Genomic DNA, 18,522 nt, shown 5'->3' with positions numbered 1-18,522 from the left:
GGTCTGTAAATTCCTTCATCTCAGTAGGTATGGATGCACCAAAGTGAACAGAAGTCGTTTGTCTCCCATTGCGTTGGCACCACTGACAGTACAGAAAAGAAGTAGTTTACTGCTGAAGTGAAATGCTGCTGTTTGAGAGCCAGTATAGTGTAATGGTTGAAGTTGACTGTGGAAAGCTCAGTTCAAATCCCCATGCAGCCATGAAACCCACAAGAGGTGGAGGTGGAGGCAATCTACACTAGCTTTTTATCCTGGTACTGTAATGTCTGGCTCACTCACACAGCACACGATGCACTCCCAACCTGTTGTCCTGATGCTATTTCTTCCTCACTATTTTGTTTTTCCCGAACCATTCATTCATTCATTCATTTCATTTCTATACTGCCCAATAGCCAAAGCTCTCTGGGCAGTTCACAAAAATTAAAACCAAAAAGCACACAGTAAGACAATATAAAAGCATTAAAACCACAATATAACAATACAACCAGAATAAAACCTAGCAGCGATGCAGAGATTTAAAATACAAATTTAAAACAGCAAAGCTAAAAGTCTAGGAAGCTAAAATGCCTGGGAAAATAAAAAGGTCTTCACCTGGCGCCGAAAGGAATACAATGTAGGTGCCAGGCGAACCTCACTAGGGAGTTCATTCCACAGCTGGGGTGCCACAGCAGAAAAGGCCCTCCTCCTAGTAGCCACCCGCCTCACTTCCTTTGGCAGAGGTTAACGGAGAAGGGCTGCTGAGGGTGTTTTTTTCCCCAGTGGTTGCAGTTTCCATGTGCTACAAAGTTGTGTTCCAATCTAGCACTATTATAACTCTTACCAGTGGGAATGGCTTTAAAGCTGTAGAACCTGTTGTGCAACATTGCTTAGAGAGATGAACAGACAGACAGACAGCCTGCCAGCCAACCAGCAAATGGGTCAGCTACATCTTCTTCGAGCTTCATGGAGGTGTTCACTGAAAAAAGAAGGGGGGGATGAAAGGACAAGCAAACTGTAATCTCTTTGCCCAGTGGGTTAATTTGTAAAAGAAGAGGTTCTGGGCTCAGGGTTGCTAGGAACCCAAGCTGTCTGCCATGAGCTGACCTTAGGCTCCAGGCAGGGGTGGGGTGATTTTGAGAGCAGGCAATCCATGATTGATTTATTTTTTAGGATTTCTTCTTTTTTTACTGAGTACCTACATAGCTGCTCAGCTGTGAATTACTACACAGCTTTTTTTTTTTTTTTTTTTTAAACCACATTCCTGCACAGCTGTGAAGGTGTACACGCAGCTGCTAGGCTTAAAAAACCACAACCCGAAATGTCAGCATGACCTCCCATTTCTCCCACAATGGGAGTACTATACTGCGGCTTGTGGCATGTGCTTGCGCTGTAAACATAAGTGATAAAACACATGTGACATTTCACACTCCCCCTACTTCTCCCACAATTAAAACACTGTTCATGGGTGTGTGGCGCTTGATGGCACTATAAACACAGTGGATGCTGCAATATGTTCATTATCATGTGACAACAAAGCAGCAATTGTGTTTGAAAATAATATTGAAAGGGGCTCCGGCCAATCACTGTCCCTCCATCTTACCTACCTCACAAGGTTGTTGTGAGGATAAAATGGAGGGGGGAGAACCATGTACCTTGTGGAGGTAGGGTGGGATATCAGCCTAAGAAATAAAAAACTACTACTGGGCGTATTGCCGGAGTAAACTGCTGCTGTCTGAGAGCTTAGGTAGCTGCTGAGTTTCCGTGCGACCGTGCAACTCCGTACAAGGAGAATTTTGTAAATCTGGACTCGTGTTCACACTTCGGGATTCAGTGGGGAGTAGCGCATGTTGCTTATGTCTTGTTTCCTTTTTCCCAACGCAGTTAATAATTTATAAACATTTGAATCACCATTCAGCAAAACAGGAAGAAAGATAGCTAGACAGATGCTTTCTTTAACAGCACGTTGTGCTTATTTACACAGGAACCGAAAATGAAATCCACCATTCACCGCATTTCCAAAGAGTTGAGCATGGCAACGCCATTTTCAGGAAGGTTTCCCTTGCACCACTTCTGGTGGATACCCAGCCTGCTACACAGTCAGAGGTAAGGAAAGGCAGATATACAACGGGCACCACTGATGTCAACCAGGCAAAGGCCCGCTTGGGCATCTGGCTGCTTCCCTCCTCCCCAAATCCCAGAAGGTCGAATGTCTGCCCCCTCGACTCCCACATCGTTCCATTCCAGCAGTAAGCATTCCACAGGTATTTGTGATATGACAGAGCCCTCTCCTCCCCACCCCACCCCCACTAACCTCAGTTCTAATGTCCTTCTGCAAGGTTTGTGGTTCTGCAGAAAGGGGCAGGGCCAGGGCCAGCACTTGGCATTCTCCGGCAGTTGCAGGGGCTCCTGTGCCTAGCTAAGGTGGCCACTTCTGCATCGCCAAATGAGAGAAAATGCATGCCCCCCAAAAAAGACCATGACTTGCATGTAACGTGCACATGCTGATATATATGCACAGATACAAATTCAGAAATTATTATTGTGAAGGTCTGAGGCTTACGGAGGCAAGGAAAAGAAAAAAGTCAGGCCTAGAGGCCTGGGGGGTTTTGTTGGGAGGAGGTATCCCTGACAGGAATAGTTTCATTTCCCCAGCTAAGTTTCATTTTCCTGAGTTAGCTTTCATTTCTCCAAGTTTGAAATAGTACTTTCAGTTTTGGGGAAGGAGGGGATTAAAAGGGAGAGAGAGCCAGGGGAGAGGGAGAGGAAGAGCAGAGCAGGAAGAGAGAGCAGGAAGAAGCAGCCTAGAGAAGTCTAAGTGCAGCTTGGGTAGAGGGACTTGTGTTTTTGCAACCTTTATTTTCTCTTAATGCCTTTTGTATCACACAGCTCTATTCTGTAAATACCTTTGATTGTAATTTGCTAGCGTTAATTTACCACTAAACTGTTGTGGTCAACACCCAGGTGTCTGAAGTGCGTATCACGCTACATCTACAGCCAAAGTTATTGGGAAGGGGAGATTTAAAGAAGGAAGGTGGGACTCTTAAAGAGGCAAGAGATCCTGAAGGAGTTGCTCAGGGGGTCCAGGTCATAAGGGGAACCCTGACAATTATTATAATTTAAATAGAACTACAATATATCTCACCATTGTGCAGAGGTGACTGTGTGCCTACCTGTTCAGTCAATTGTCCAGGTGCTCACTGTGGATGGGCAACTGTTCTGATAGCGCTTTATCTTTAAACCAGAATTGGATGGGACAGAGCTTCAAGTAGAGGACATCTTCAGAGAACAGTCCTCTGTAAAAGGGGTGCCCTCAAACCTGGATCCAATCCTGTCAGAAGGCTTCAGTATTATTTGTTTAATGCATTTCTGTCCCACCCTTCAGCCAAAGAGGCTTCCAGAGTGGCTCACAAAGATAAGAAACAAGATGGTCCCTGGCCGCAGGTTTACAACCTAAAAGACACAACACAAAAGGAAAGGGAATTGGGAGAGAGGAGCTCTCAGCTGGAGGCACATCCAGGCATGATGTATCTAGTATCTTATTATTCATTTCATTTCATTTCTATTTATTTATTTATTTAGTCATTCAGTCATTCATTCATTACATTTACATCCTGCCCCTTTTCCTCCTTAAGGAGCCCAAAGCAGTGTACATAATCCTCTTCCTCTCCATTTTATCCTCACAGCAACAACCCTGTGAGGTAGGTTGGGCTGAGAGTCTGTGACTGGCCCAAAGTCACCCAGTGAGCTTCCATGGCCGAGTGGGGACAAGAACCCGGATCTCCCAACTCCCAGTCCAACACTCTAGCCCCTGCACCACACTGGCTCTCTCAGCACACTTACAGAGTGTGCCTGCACTATGAAACCTTATTCTGGGGAGCCAGTGTGATGTAGTGGATAGATTGTCAAGCTTAGACATGGGTGACCTGGATTTAAAACCCTGCTCAGCCATCAAGCTCACTGGATGATCCTGGGCTGGAACTCTCCCTTGTTAAGGAGTTACTGTCTATTCCAAATTAAGAAAAGAAAAAAAGCAGGGTTCTTATCCAATTAAAGAAATGATTATATGAGTTTTAGTTGATTAATCAGTCCTTTAATTTGCATATGGATACAAAACCAATCACTCCAGAGAAAGAAACATAACTCCTTCCTTTTTAGTTGACACATGCATGTGGCGTAGCAAGCATAATTTAAGGGCCAAACTAGATGTGATACCATTCACGTGCTCAGCAATTGTGTGAATGGGTTATTTATTTTTTAGAGAAAATGGCAGATATGGAAGGCCCAATCCAGATTGGAAACCTAGTAGGGGGGCCTTAATGCTTCCCACCCCAACTGCAGCCCCAATATAAATTGCGGGGAGGGCTCATATCTGCATCAGGAAAGAAATTCCTATTAGTGCCATTGGGAGCTTCCCTCCCAGTGCAAAGAGCAGGCACAGGCGGACCACAGTGGGATGGGGAAGACTCTCACACATGCACTAGGGTCCCATTATAGATTACTCCCCCCCCCCCCGCCACCTGCTTTATACTCTAAAAACAACCCAGTTGCTAAGCACCTGAATGGGATCACTTCTAGTTTGGCCCATAGAAGAGGCATTCTCTGCTATGTAAAAGAGGCATTCCTTCCTATATAAAAGAAAAGGGGAATGCTTCTTTTAAGATGGGGCTTGTGATCTGCAGTTTCTACGTACCATTTTTTCCAGTCTTCTGCCCAAATAACCAAGGTCACTATTTTAGTCAAATTTAAATTGATTAATCTAGCCAGTTAATCGGTTTAAACACTGCAACCCTAAAAAAATTTTAATCCCGCTTATTGTATTTAAATACTTTAAGAAATGATATTGCTTTCTCTTCCTCCAAAACCTTATTCCTTCAGGAAGGAGGTAAAAAGCCAAGTGTCAAGAATCCTGCTGAAAAAATGACAACTTCCCAGGAGATGGTTGGAGATAATAGGTATGTATTGTCTGTTTTTCAGATGTTCATGATTCAGCTTTCTCAGTCAACTGCTCACTAAACTATGCTGGATGATTGCCTTTCATAACCTGCATTTGAAGTAACCATTTCATAGAATCACAAGCTTGAACTAATGAGTCATCTAGCCCGGTGGTGGGTGAAGATCTTGCTTGATCTTCTGGCTTTGATTTGTTTTCCTTACTGGAATCCCCTATGGGCCACTAATACGTTTTGAACTTGCAAAGTGTGAGTGTGTACTCAGGATCTTATTGCCAATAAATGCAGGGAGGTCATTGGAGCATAAAGCTCTTGGCTTTTGATGTCTTTATACTAATGCTCAGAGAACAAGAAATAAACAGGATGAGCTCTTGATTCAAGAAGGTAAATATGACTGAATAGGTATAACTGAGACTTGGTGGGATAACTCCCATGAGTGGAACATAGCAATTGAGGGCGTAATCCTGTGGGGATAGGCAGCCGCCTTTGAACTCGGAGGCGACCGCCTATTCATTGCAGGGCAGCAGAAGCATGGAAGGGATCGTTCCCTCCGCGCTTCTCCTGCCCTGCATTTGCAGCTAGACAGCTGATTTCAGCTGTCTAGCCGCGGGAAGGCAGAGCGGGAGAGGAGGCTGCCGGACGACACAGGATGTGTTGTACGGGCATTTCCTCCTTCCCTGCCCTGGAACACTCCCCTGGAATGCCTCGTTTTGGCCGCTCCACACTCCTCTTCTGAGCGAGGAGTGTGAGGGCACGTAAGGATGGGAAGGTCGGTTCTCCTGGAACCAACCTCGAAGCACGGGCTCTGAGGTTGGTTCCTGGAAACCCATGTATCCTATGGCCGTCTAGCTGCTGACTAGCAGCCATAGGATTGCTCCCTGAATGATATAACTTGTTCAAAAAGAACAGAAGCCATAGAAAGGGGGAGGAGTTGCACTATATGTTAGAAATGTACACACATGCACAGAATTCAAGGGAATAAACATGGTAGCACTAATTGAAAGCATCTGGATTAAAGTAAATGGGGGAAGGAATAAAAACAAAATTGCGGTTGGAGTCTTTTACCGACCACCCAACAAAGGAGAAGATGCAGATGATGCTTTCCAACACTGATTGCAGATATTACGAGGAAGCATGAAGTAGTATTAATGGGGGATTTTAATTACACTGATATCTGTTGGGAGAGAAATTCTGCGAAGAACGGTTTCTCCAGGAAATTCCGGACTTGCCTTGCTGACAACTTTCCTCTCCAGAGGGAGGGAGAAGGAATGAGGGGATCAGCCATCCTTGACTTGATTCTGACCAACAGGGAAGAATTAGTTGATGAGGCAAAAGTAGCAGGAACTTTGGGGGAAAGTAACCGTGTAATGCTCTAGTTCTTGATTTTATGGAAAACCAGTGCTGAATGTAGTCAAATGTGTACCTTGGACTTCAGGAAAGCTGATTTTCATAAACTCAGAGGAATTTCATGGCAAGAAACTACTAGGTGGATCCCCAGCTGGCTGGAGAAACATTCTCAAAGAGTGCTCATCATAGAATAGAATAGTAGAATAGTAGGGTTGGAAGGGGCCTACAAGGCCATCGAGTCCAACCCATCAATGGTTCTTCAGCAAACTGAAGGGAAGTCTCAAGTGGGATGCCACAGGATTCGGTCCTGGGCCCTGTACTCGTCAACATTCTTCTTAAAAACTTGGGTGAATGCTTATCACATCTGCTTATCGCAGATGCCACAACATTGGGTGGGATAGCTAATAGCTTATAGGATAGAAACAACATTTCAAAATGATTTTGATAGGTTAAAAGACTGAGCACAAAATAACAGAATGCAATTTAACAGACAACTGCAAAGTTCTTTATGTAGGAAATAGAATTTTTTTAAAAACGGTATAAGGTGGCGGTACCTGGCTTGACAAAAATATGTGTGAAAAGGATCTTGGAGTTGTAGTCGATCAGAAGCTGAATATGAATTAACAGTGGGATGTGTCTACAAAAAAGGCAAATGCAGCTTTAGGTTGTATCAGTAGAAGTTTAGTTTCTAAATCATGGGAAGTAATAATTCTAATCTACTCTGCAGTTATCAGACCTTTTCCTTGAATACGGTGTCCATTTCTGGACACCACACTTAAAGAAGGATTCAGATAAATTGGAATGAATACAGAGAAGAGCAACCAAAATGATCAGGGAAGTAGAAATTAAGTCCTACAAGGAAAGATTGAAGGAACAGAGTATGTTTAGCCTGATAGCACTTTTCTAGTACCTAAAGCGTTGTCACACAACAGAGGGCTGCAACCTGTTCTCTATCGTCCAAGACTGTAGGCCACAAAATAACAGGCTTGAGTTATACGAAGGCAGATTTCAGTTGAACATCAGGAAAATATTCAGAGGTGTCAGACAATCAACTGCTGAGGGAAGTGGTGGGCTCTCCATCTCTGGAGGTATTCAAGCAGAGACTGGACAGCCATCTGTCAGGGATGCTTTAAACTGGATTCCAGCACTGAGCAAGAGGTTGAATTCGATGGCCTAAATGGCCCTTTCAAACACTATGATTCTGTGATTAAGTCACAACTAAATCTCTGAGTTTGTGCTCTTGCTTAGGCACATAAGAATGGTCCTTGCTGGATTTATGTTTTATGTTTATTAATTAAATATAGAATCATAGAATAGTAGGATTGGAAGGGGTCTTTAAGACCATCAAGTCCAACCCCCTGCTCAATGCAGGAATCTGAGTCAAAGCATCCCTGATAGATGGCTGTCCAGCCTCATCTTGAATGCCTCCACTGTGGGAGAGCCCACCACCTCCCTGGGTAATTGGGTCCATTGTCGTATTGCTCTAACAGTCAGGAAGTTTTTCCTGATGTTCAGCCGGGATGTGGCTTCCTGTCACTTGAGCCCAATATTCTGTGGGATGATCGAGAAGAGATCCTGGCTTTCCTCTCTGTTACAACCTTTCAAGTACTTGCAGAGCACTATCCTATCTCCCCTCAGTCTTCTCTTCTCAAGGCTAAACATGCCTAGTTCTTTCAGTCTCTCCTCACAGGGCTTTGTTTCCAGTCCCCTGATAATCTCCATTGCTGTCCTCTGAACTCTCTCCAGTTCGTTTGCATCCTTCTTAAAGTGTGGTGCCCAGAACTGGACACAGTACTCCAGTTGAGGCCTAACCAGTGCTATATCTTGCCTTTCCACTAAAAATAGTGCTCAAGGCGGCTGTGCAAGCACCGGGTCATTACTGGCACCTAGAGGGACACTGCTTGCGCTGGCGTTTTCTTGGCAGACTATAGCGGGGTGGTTTGCCATTGCCTTCCCCAGTCGTGGCTAACTTTCCCCCAGCAAGCTGGGTACTCATTTTACCGACCTCGGAAGGATGGAAGGCTGAGTCGACCTGAGCCGGCTACCCGAGACCCGGCTTCTGCTGGGATCGAACTCAGGTCATGGGGAGAATTTTGGTTGCAATATTGCCACCTACCACTCTGCGCCACACGAGGCTCTTTCAAGGCAGCTAACTTTAATCAAATACAGAATTATAGTTAAAGCTTTAAAAAAACAAACCGGTGAAGAACACAATTAAAAATACCTTCAACAAAAAGATTCGCCTCATCCAGGGTTCTTTGCAAGAATCCCAGGAACCACTAGTTGCTGGACCAGAAACTGGTCCTTCTTCCCATCCCCACCTTGAGATCTTTATTTGTTTCGAAAACTCCTTAGGCGCCTTTCCAATTATACAGTGCAATAGAATAATGTGTTAATTGCCCTGTAGACTGAAGGGATCCCTATTTCATGGATAACTCTCTGAGAAGGCCTAGGAGGCGGTCAAGTGTGTTTGTGAAAATGTTCCCTCTTTATACTTTCCGTTCCTGCTCCTTCTCTCTTGTACAGTTTCTGTGGGCAAGCTTGGGAAGGCTTTGGAGCATTCATACCCCATTTAAATCATTTGTATGCCTTTGTGTACATGCTAAATAGAAATCTTGGCTTTCAGACGCAAAGTGTAACCTTCAGTTGTGCCTCCCCACTTCACCTTTTCTACTCCTCGTACAGAGAGTGCTGAAAATTCACCGCACCGCATGGCTGAAACACGGTGCAAATTGTGTGGGAAGGGTTGAACAACAAGGAGAGAAAAACCAATTCAGTTATCTTTGGCTTTCAGCAAACAAACATGTGACACTTCAAACCAAGATGACTGTCAATAGTGCCATTAACTTCTGGAGTGGGGACATGCATGCACGTACATACTTATGCAAATCATGATAAATAAGTGTGTATCTGCTGAGATTCCAAGGCTCTTGAAAAAGTCATTGCTGTTCAAGAGCACTCACTTTTTTCAAGGAAAAAAATGGCAGCTTTGCTGGTTGTGGCTGCAAAATTTTATTATTGATTTTTAAAATTTCTTGGCCGCTTTCAGGGCAGAAGCCCTCCCAAGGCGACTCATAGCAATAAAATAGATAAAAAGACAAAAGGAATGGAAACCAAGTTTCCTCCAGCTATGACAGCACTTCTGTTCTGTCTCAGAGTGCTCTTTCAGTTGGGCTCTAGTGTTAAGGCTCCATGGCTTTGCCGAGCGGAAATTGGGCAACCTACAACGCTTCTTAAGGGCGCCACCTGTTGAGAGTCAGCAGAATTCATCCTGGACCTTATGTGAGGCAAGGTCAGGTCGGTTGCCTACAGCTTTTGTTGCCTGGAGTTAGTGAGAGCATGCCCTTGCAGCAGTCCAGAGCACCCTGGGCAAGTCCTCTTCACAAGCATCAGGCTTGGCTTGGCTTACACATCCACACTGCCTTGAATCCCCCAAAGGGCATCAAGCACATTCCTGGCTGATTTCAGATCTGAATCTGGGACCTCCTTGTTCTATGGAAGGATTAGTCTAGGTCAGACGTATTTCCCCATCTAGCCTGGCATTGTCTGTGACTATCAGAGGCTTTGCAGGACCTCAGGCAGAGGTCTTTCACCTTCCCTGCTCAAATCCTCAGCCTTGATATTCCAGATTTCATTGATCACAGAGGGATGGCTACAATTCATTCTTTCCCCTTGTACAACAAAGCAGCACTGCAGAGACATAGCTTAGGAGGAAAGGTGGACACAAGTAGAAGAAGGAAAGAGACTAGAGAAGTGGGTGAACAGATTGACAGAGAGCATACACTCCAGGAACAGTCTCACTGTTGCGATAGCTTTATATTCAGACCATTGGTCCATATCAACCAGTACTATCTACTCTGATTGGCAGTGATTCTCCAGGGTCTCAGGCAGAGAAGGGTGTCCTACAACCAGCTACCTGATCCTTCTAACTGGAAATGTCAGGGATTGAACCTGAGACCTTTTGTGTGCAAAGCAGATACTCTGCCACTGAGTTATGGTCCCTCTGTAGTGCTCTGAACTACTAGGCTGCACCAGTTCTCTGAGCGCCACATCAAGGCCACCCAACCCCTCTAACCAGCTTGCCATGATGCTGACCTAGTTCTCACTGAGATGAGAAACATGTGTTAATTCTGTACTAGGGACTAATGTGACTGAATACTTCGCTGTTTAAAAAAAAATAACCCTCCACAGAGAAGGCTAGAATGTCAGAAAAAAGGCTACGCTCAAATCCTCCACCCTAACATACTAGTTATCTAGGTAGAGCAGCCTTCCCCAACCTGGAGCCCTGCAGATGTTTTGGACTACAACTTCTAGCACTCCTGGCCATTGGCCTGACTGACTGGGGCTGATGGGAGTTGAAATCTGAACATCTGGAGGGCACCAGCTTGGGGAACACTAAGGTGGGGGGGGGATAAAAAAGCATTCCATCACGTGTTCCCCTATGTGCAGTCTGTTAGACACTGGGTGTAGGGCCAGCCCTACCATGAGGCAGAGTGAGGCAGTCGCCTCAAGCAGTAGATTTGGGGTGTCATAAAACAGCAGCCAATTCTTAGTTATTTACTTAGTTTTTATTGTATTTCTGTTGCCAGGGATGGGGAGAGGTGCTCATGGGAGATGCTACCTCATGTACCAAAAATAACATGGCTGGCTTTGGATACGATGCACCTTGATTTAGGGGCAGGGAGGGGGGTTTGGGTACAGTAGGTGACAGCCTTGAGGAAGTGAGCCAGGAGATCGAGCTGGCCAGTCAAGTCTTTCATAACACTGGTGTACACTGCCTTGAACAGTTTATAGGATTAGGAACATAGGAAGCCTTATGCCAAGTCTAGCTCAGTATTGTCTATACCAAGAGTGGGGAACTTCAGGCCCACAGACTGAATCCAGCCCTCCTAGGGTCCCAATCTGGCCTTCTGAGGTTCCTCAGACAGTCACACCCCCTTTTCCTAACCACACCCTCTTTCACCGACCACTGGTTTCCCAGCTTTTACTCTTCCCCGCCGCCGCCTTCTAAAAGACTGAAATGCTTCTCCTAAGGCTTAGTTACTGGCCATCGGAGCTTTAGGCTAAAATATCCTGGTATTTGTGCTATTTTGGTTCCAGGCTTTGACCTTGCCTGCCACTGTAATGCAGCTCCTGAGAGCTTCTCCAGAATTGAATTTGGTTGAACCTGGGACTCCCACATGCAGAGACCTTCCCCAGGCATTGAAACCACGTCATTTTCCTGCCTTAAAATGTAATGAAACGTTACACTTGTACCAGTCTCCAACTCCCCGAAATAACCCCAGAATATGAGGAAGGAGCGCACGGCCCTGCAGCAATGTCAGCAAATATTAGGAGCGATTGCAAATTCCTGATTCGGAGAAGCAGGATAACAGCAGAAAGATTAGTCATTACGGTTCACTTCATGCAGAGAAGAATGAATGGCTGATGCCGCTACAATTATGTTCTCCACACAATGCCTGCAAAAAAACACACAAAAAAGTCACCAGGAAGATCTAATTGATATCTCTTCCTAGTAACAGAAGTGAATAAAGGAGCATTCTTTTGGACCAGAAGCCTAAGTGGCTTTCCCTCTGTGTATAAGGTATGAGGGTACTCGCAACTCTTGCTTTGGTAGTCACAGAGAAACGTAGTGATTTCCCCGATTTGGTGTAGCAGGGCTCTTCTTGGGATGTATAGCTGCCACTCTGGCTTTTTTCTGAAGGGAAGTGGGTGGCAAACTGTCCTTCTTTGTCCTGCCGCATTCCAGAACTCGCTGCTGCTGCTTTTTGACTCATGAGTAAACACTCGTGCTTAGACTTCTCACTTGTGAGTCGATCTGTTGGCAGTTGAGATCATGTTCCTCCCCACCTGCACAGCTGGTACATCAGGGTCTCTTAAACCAAAGGTATATTTTCATTTTGTTTTTAATTTTGGAATCATAGGGTGGGAAGAGGCCTGCAAGACCATCGAGTCCAACCCCCTGCTCAGTGCAGGAAGCCAGATTCCCAGGCGGTCTCCCATCCAAGTACTAACCGGGGCTGTCCCTGCTTAGCTTCCGAGATCAGAGGAGATCGGGCGCATCCAGCTGGCGAACTGAAGTTCCTTACTTATTTTGTTTAGGTATTATTTCAGTAATACTTACGTGAACCCTCCAAAGCAGCAGAATTGAAAAAGGAAAAACAGATGCAGGCACCCTCATGAAGCAATGCTACATTAACCAACCTTCATCAAGAGTGACTGATAACCACCAAGCCGCTAATGCAGCACAAAGGCATATCAGTGCAAAGTAATCATATGCCCTGAGCATGTGCAGAATGCCTTCCCCTCACTACTGTGCAATCACATCCTTTTACCCCACATAGTATTATGGATTAAGATTTCAATTAATCAACATTGTTATTGTTTGAACTTCTTGTTGTGAGCTGCCTTGAGCTAATTTGAAGAAGTATAAATGTTTTTAAAAATGAATGACAGCCCTCCAAGGTAGGCTTCAGCCTTGGTACCTTTCTGTAGAACTGCCTTCTTCCTTGCAGGAAGGAAGCAGCCCCCCTCAATTTTTTTTTTACGGCATTGCAAATATGAAACATCAATCCCATCCTCTTTTCAGGCAGCATTATCTGGTTCAGTATCTTTCCCTCAGCCCAAGGGCTTAATTTGTGTGACGGCTCAGCCCCAGAATCTGTTTGCAACATTGAGCTGAGATGTATGCAATATTTGTGAAGTACTAATAAAACAAAGTGTTCCTGAGAATGTGCAGAGTACCTTTCCTGCATCTCTGAAGTTATCATGGCCTCTCCTCCCTTCAGACCTCAAGGCAGAGCAAATGTGAGCCCCAACACCCTTCCCCTTAGGAACTAAAAAGAGTGGGAGAGGGTGATTGCCCGCATGTTGTGCTTATAAGCTTCCCAGAGGCATCTGGTCAGAAACTGGGGAAACAGAACGATGCCTAGATGGACCTGTGCTCTGATCCAGCAGGACTCTTATTTGTTTATGTATGTATGTATTTATTTATTACACTTCTATACTGCCCAATAGCCGAAGCTCTCTGGGTGGTTCACAACATTATGTTCCTATGCCATAAGCTCTCTGGGCAGTTCACAGCATTATATTCCTATGCATATTACATGGGCTGCTAGATTCTTTGGGATTTGTACTGAGGAAAAATACAATTTTAGCTGGCATCCCCTCAAACTTCTTGCTCCAGGATAAAACTTCATGATTCCTTGGGTGTTGCTCACAGCGCTTCAGAATTCTTCTATGAGGTACTATTACTTTTTTTCTGTATGGAAATTGCGACTGGAGAATTACACACATTTCATACAGACATTTCATGCATACAGAAAATAACTTGGGACCAAGACACCTGAGAGAGCACCTTCTCCCTTACCAACCTGCCCAATCACTGAGGTCATCAGAGGGCATGCTCTTGGTGGTTCCATATGGACCCATGGCCTGGTTGGAGTCCACCCAGAGAAAAGCCTTCAGTGTGGTGGCCCCCTTCCTGTGGAACTCCCTTCCCTTGGAGGTCGGGCAGGCACCAGCACTGGGTTGTTTTTGGTGCGTCCTGAAAACAGCTCTTTTCCTTGGTTAACCAGACTTGGTTTTATTGGAACTCTGTTTTTTAAAGAATAATTTCAATATCATATTTCATTCTTTTTAATCTTTTGTTCATTTCATCTCTTGTTGTTCACTGCTCTGGAATCTGTTTAGATGTGTGTGTGCCCTGGCCGTGGGCTGCTAAGGTTTGGAGGTGCCAAGATAATGATAAGCCATATCCAGGTTTGCTTACAAGGAGACTTTATTGAGTACTTACAGCACACAGGCATACCCAATGGTTGGATCAGACAGCTTCTCTGAACCCAGAGCCAAGGGGTACAGTGGGTTTTATACCATACATGTTAGCAGTGAGGCAGCACGGCAGCAGCAAGCATTAATTAGCGTTCATTTGCAACTTTCCCAGCATAGGCTAACAGTACTTGTTCAGAGGGAAAACAATCAGAACTTTGCCAGCACAGCCACCTGTAACTCGGCATAAACATAGCCTCACTTCTCAGGCACATCGTAGGCCCTGATAAGATACTAGCCTTCGTTAGCATGGAATGTGCTGAGGCCACGCTGTCAACCTTTGACTCATCTCACAAGCTCAGAGGCCCACTAGCAAGGAAATTGCACTTCTAATGAACCTAATTCAAGCATTATGGATCTCTAGGCCCCTCTAAAACTACAGATGGCTTGGTTACACTCCTGAAGCCATTACACTGTGGAACGGTATACAAATGTTATAAATAAATAAATAACATAAATAACATAAAAACAAATCCACAAAACATCACACATCCCATCCAGATTCACTTCACACACACGTAAACACAGAAAGAGAACATGACTTCGCCCTTCTGCAACCAGCTTGCTTCAGTCTTGAGACAGCCATCTTTCTTGAAGGAAGAAGCTTCACCCGGTGAGTCTCAATTTGGCAGCAAGCACGTGTTGCAAGATGACTTGCTCTTACTTAAACTATTGACTTAAATAGGAATTTTAAAAGCTAATAACTTTATGATGATACAACATTATATCACAGAAATAGGGCTGGCAAGATCCCTGCAACCGCCTCAAATTTCTGAACCCATTTATAGCCGCAGAGAGAAATAAGAAAGGTTTGGTGATCAGAACACAAAAAATGGTTGCAAACACAGGATACATTTGTACATCAAGGTAAAATGTTCATAAACGTCTGTATCTCAAACATTTATTGATGGATCTGTCTGAAATCTAGCCAGCTTATCATGCTCAACACGGATACATTCCATGCCAATTTCAGAGACTGCCAAGTTTCAGACAAAACAGGACAACACATTCTGATTTTATAAATATAACAATTGGAGCCTGCAACAGAATGTTGCGGTGTGGAGTGCTTCTGTTCAGAGTGCTAGCCAGCTGTGTGCTCTTTCAGGATACTCCATTCCTTTCCTCTCCCCCTTGGCTTTTCCCCCTCCCCCCTACAAACCTTTAACATTCTGTGGCTGCTAAACATGCTCAGTCCCTATTGGGCTATTTTGTTTTTCTGTTCCCTTAGGGTTTTTTTTTTCCTAAATATTTTTTGTATTTCTGCAAATCTTGCAGTTCCCCCAGCATGCTGATATCTCCATCTTGTTTCTCAGCGACCCCGTTTTGGCTACGGTCCTGTTGGCACTCACAAGCTTAGTTCGTTATTAGAAGGAATGATAGCACATTCAGGCTTTATAATTGCAGGACGCAGTTCGACCTGTCTGTCTTAACTATTCAAGCGCTATTGCACATGTATAATACTGTGCAGTGTACCTATCCCAACCTTCTGTGTATGTGAAGTTTGTACTTCTAGACCCACACAAAGGGAGCAGCAAAATTTGAAGAGGGTGCTCTCCTGAGCCATTTACAGAATGTCTGCAGAATGTCTTCCAGAGATGTGTTTGGAAACCAAAAAAGCAACGTCTTAAGCAGCAGCTCTGCCAAAATACTTCAGCTTTGCATAAACTATTGTCCTGCTTCCCAATATTATAAATGAACCATGCAGATTCAGCCAAAATGTAGGGCTGCAAATGTGCTTAGTCGAGATAATGCTCAACAGACAGAGGAAGAACATAGTAGAGAGAGTGAAAGAATCCATCAGCCCTAGACAATAACTGAGAGGAAGGAATCAGGTTGAAATGGAATGTGGTCAGGAAGATAAAAATCATTGGAATTGCTCTCATCTACTTTCAAAATCTACATATAGATTAGCCAGGCAATGCAGTGTGGCAGGGAAGCAGCCGCCCCCCTAGAAAATGGATCAGAACTACAAGATACTTTTCAAATGCAGATGCACATTTGGAAAGATGAACTGAAGAGACAGTAAATGAATGAAAAAGGCAGAAATGTAAACAACAGCATGAGTGCTACTTAAAAAGCAAAAGAAGGAATGTGGAATTTCAGGAAGTTTAGACAGGCTTGGGCCAACTTCTTTCTGTCCTGGATCTAATTTTTTTATCTTTTCTTTTTCTGATGTGCTTTGAGGCACATCAAGACTGCAGAGCCTCGCATGCTTTCAGGTCAAAGAGCATTTCGAAGCATTCAGCCTCAGACTACCGTGGGTAAGAAACACAACTGTCTGTGGCTTGAAACCCCTGATCACTCACAGGTATGTCAGCTTGACTGCCCTTTGACTGCCCAAACCTGCTGGCCCAGCATCTTATATTGATTGTAGATTGGGTCAAGAACTGTCAGGGCCAGTAGCTAAGTTGAGATCTGGAGGGACGTGTTCCTTGAGACCAGTTGCTAAAGCCGGGGGCACAAGCCAGTCCTGAAGCAGGGCAGGCAGAAGAAAACATTCTGTCTATCAGGCAGAGGGAAAGGCCAGACCCATGCTTCCAGGTGAAGCACTTCTTGTACAATCGCCCTGCCTCGTTGACAGGATTTTACAGGAGCTCCAGACAACATTGACTTCCATTTGTAACCCTCCTGTGTTTTCCCAGGCTTAAGGAAGAAAAGGTAGAGTAGCTGTGTAATGTCTCTTCACTGGTACCACTAGGAGCCCTCCATCTGGAAGCAGCCGTCATATTTATTTATTTATTTTATTACGTTTTTATACTGCCCAATAGCCGAGGCTCTCTGGGCAGTTCGCAATTAAAACCATAAAACACAACTTGACAAGACATAATATGTTGTTGTTTATTCATTCAGTCGCTTCCGACTCTTCATGACTTCACGGACCAGCCCACGCCAGAGCTTCCTGTCAGCTGTCTCCACCCCCAGCTCCCCCAAGGTTGAGTCCGTCACCTCCAGAATATCATCCATCCATCTTGCCCTTGGTCGGCCCCTCTTCCTTTTGTCTTCCACTTTCCCTAGCATCAACATCTTCTCCAGGGTCTCCTGTCTTCTCACTTGGAAGAAACTGATTATCTAGACCCATTTCAGTCAGGCTTCAGGCTTGGGCATGGGACAGAAACAGCCTTGGTCGCCTTGGTAGATGATATGAGGAGGGCTCTGGATAGGGGTGAATGCTCCTTCCTTGTTCTCCTCGACCTCTCAGCGGCTTTTGATACCGTTGACCACGGTATCCTCCTGGACCGCCTGGAGGGGTTGGGCATTGGAAACACCGTATTGCGGTGGTTCCGGTCCTTCCTCTCTGGCAGGTACCAGAGGGTAGCACTGGGAGAGGAGGTTTCGGACCCGTGGCCACTTACTTGTGGGTGCCACAGGGTTCCATCCTCTCCCCAATGCTATTTAACATCTATGTGAAGCCGCTGGGGGCTATCATCAGGAGGTTTGGGGTGCAGTGTCATCAATATGCAGATGACACGCAGCTCTACCTGTCATTCAAATCTTCACCAAGGTTGGCTGTAGAATCCCTGTCCAAATGTCTGGAGACGGTGAGTGGCTGGATGGGGAGGAATAAGCTGAAGCTGAACCCTGACAAGACCGAGGTACTTTTGGTGGGAGACAAGAGGAGGCTGGGGGATGTTGACCTGGTGTTGAATGGGGTACAGTTACCCTTGAAAGATCAGGTCCACAGCCTGGGGGTTATTTTGGACTCCCAGCTGTCCATGGAGGCTCAGGTGTCAGCTGTGAGCCAGACAGCGCTGTATCAACTCCATCTGATACGGCGGCTGCGCCCCTTCCTTCCCGACCATCTGCTCCCATCGGTAGTACATGCCCTGGTCTCCTCTCGTTTAGACTACTGTAATGCGCTCTACGTGGGGTTACCCTTGAAGACGGTTCGGAAATTGCAGCTGGTACAGAACGCGGCGGCTCGCCTGATTAAAGGCAGCCGCCGGCGAGATCACATCACTCCAGTGCTGAAGGAGTTGCACTGGTTACCAGTTGTTTTCCGGGCCAAATTCAAGGTGTTGGTTTTGACCTTTAAAACCCTATATGGTTCCGGCCCAGCCTATCTTAAGGAGCGCCTCCAGCAGCACCAGACAGGCCGCTTAACAAGATCAGCCTCGGATGGCCTTCTCTCTGTCCCACCAGCCAGGACAGCTAGACTGGTGGGGACGAGGGAGAGGGCCTTTTCTGTGGTGGCCCCCACTCTGTGGAACTCCCTCCCTAGGGAACTCCGTCATGCCCCCTCTTTAATGAGCTTCCGTTGTGCATTAAAAACGTCGTTGTTCAGGCAGGCATTTGTGGTGGGTTAGGGTATTTTAGAAAAATTTTTTTGGTAGAATTTTATTGTTTTAAACTGTTTTATTGCATGTTGTACATCACCCAGAGTGTCTGGGTGACCAGCCAGATGGGCAATTAATAAATTTAA

General features: G+C 45.3%; 1 protein-coding gene across 7 annotated transcripts in view; it reads left to right on the top strand.

Moving 5' to 3' along the window:
- The window catches only part of MORN1 (MORN repeat containing 1), a 316,149-nt gene that overhangs the window by 98,084 nt on the left and 199,543 nt on the right, over nt 1–18,522 (top strand). For all 7 annotated transcript variants that reach the window (XR_014786007.1, XR_014786005.1, XR_014786006.1 and 4 more), the window contains exons 11-12: nt 1,961–2,082; nt 4,855–4,931. Coding sequence is in view for 4 of the 7 variants with exons in the window: in XM_084821656.1 (XP_084677782.1) it covers nt 1,961–2,082; nt 4,855–4,931 (199 nt within the window). In the remaining 3 variants the exon portion in view is untranslated. The remainder of the gene's footprint in view (nt 1–1,960; nt 2,083–4,854; nt 4,932–18,522) is intronic.

This window comes from Heloderma suspectum, chromosome 15 (assembly GCF_057233095.1).
Source record: "Heloderma suspectum isolate Gila_16-S chromosome 15, 16-S_ref, whole genome shotgun sequence".
Taxonomy (NCBI): Eukaryota; Metazoa; Chordata; class Lepidosauria; order Squamata; family Helodermatidae; genus Heloderma; species Heloderma suspectum.
This window is presented reverse-complemented; position numbering and strand designations above follow the sequence as displayed.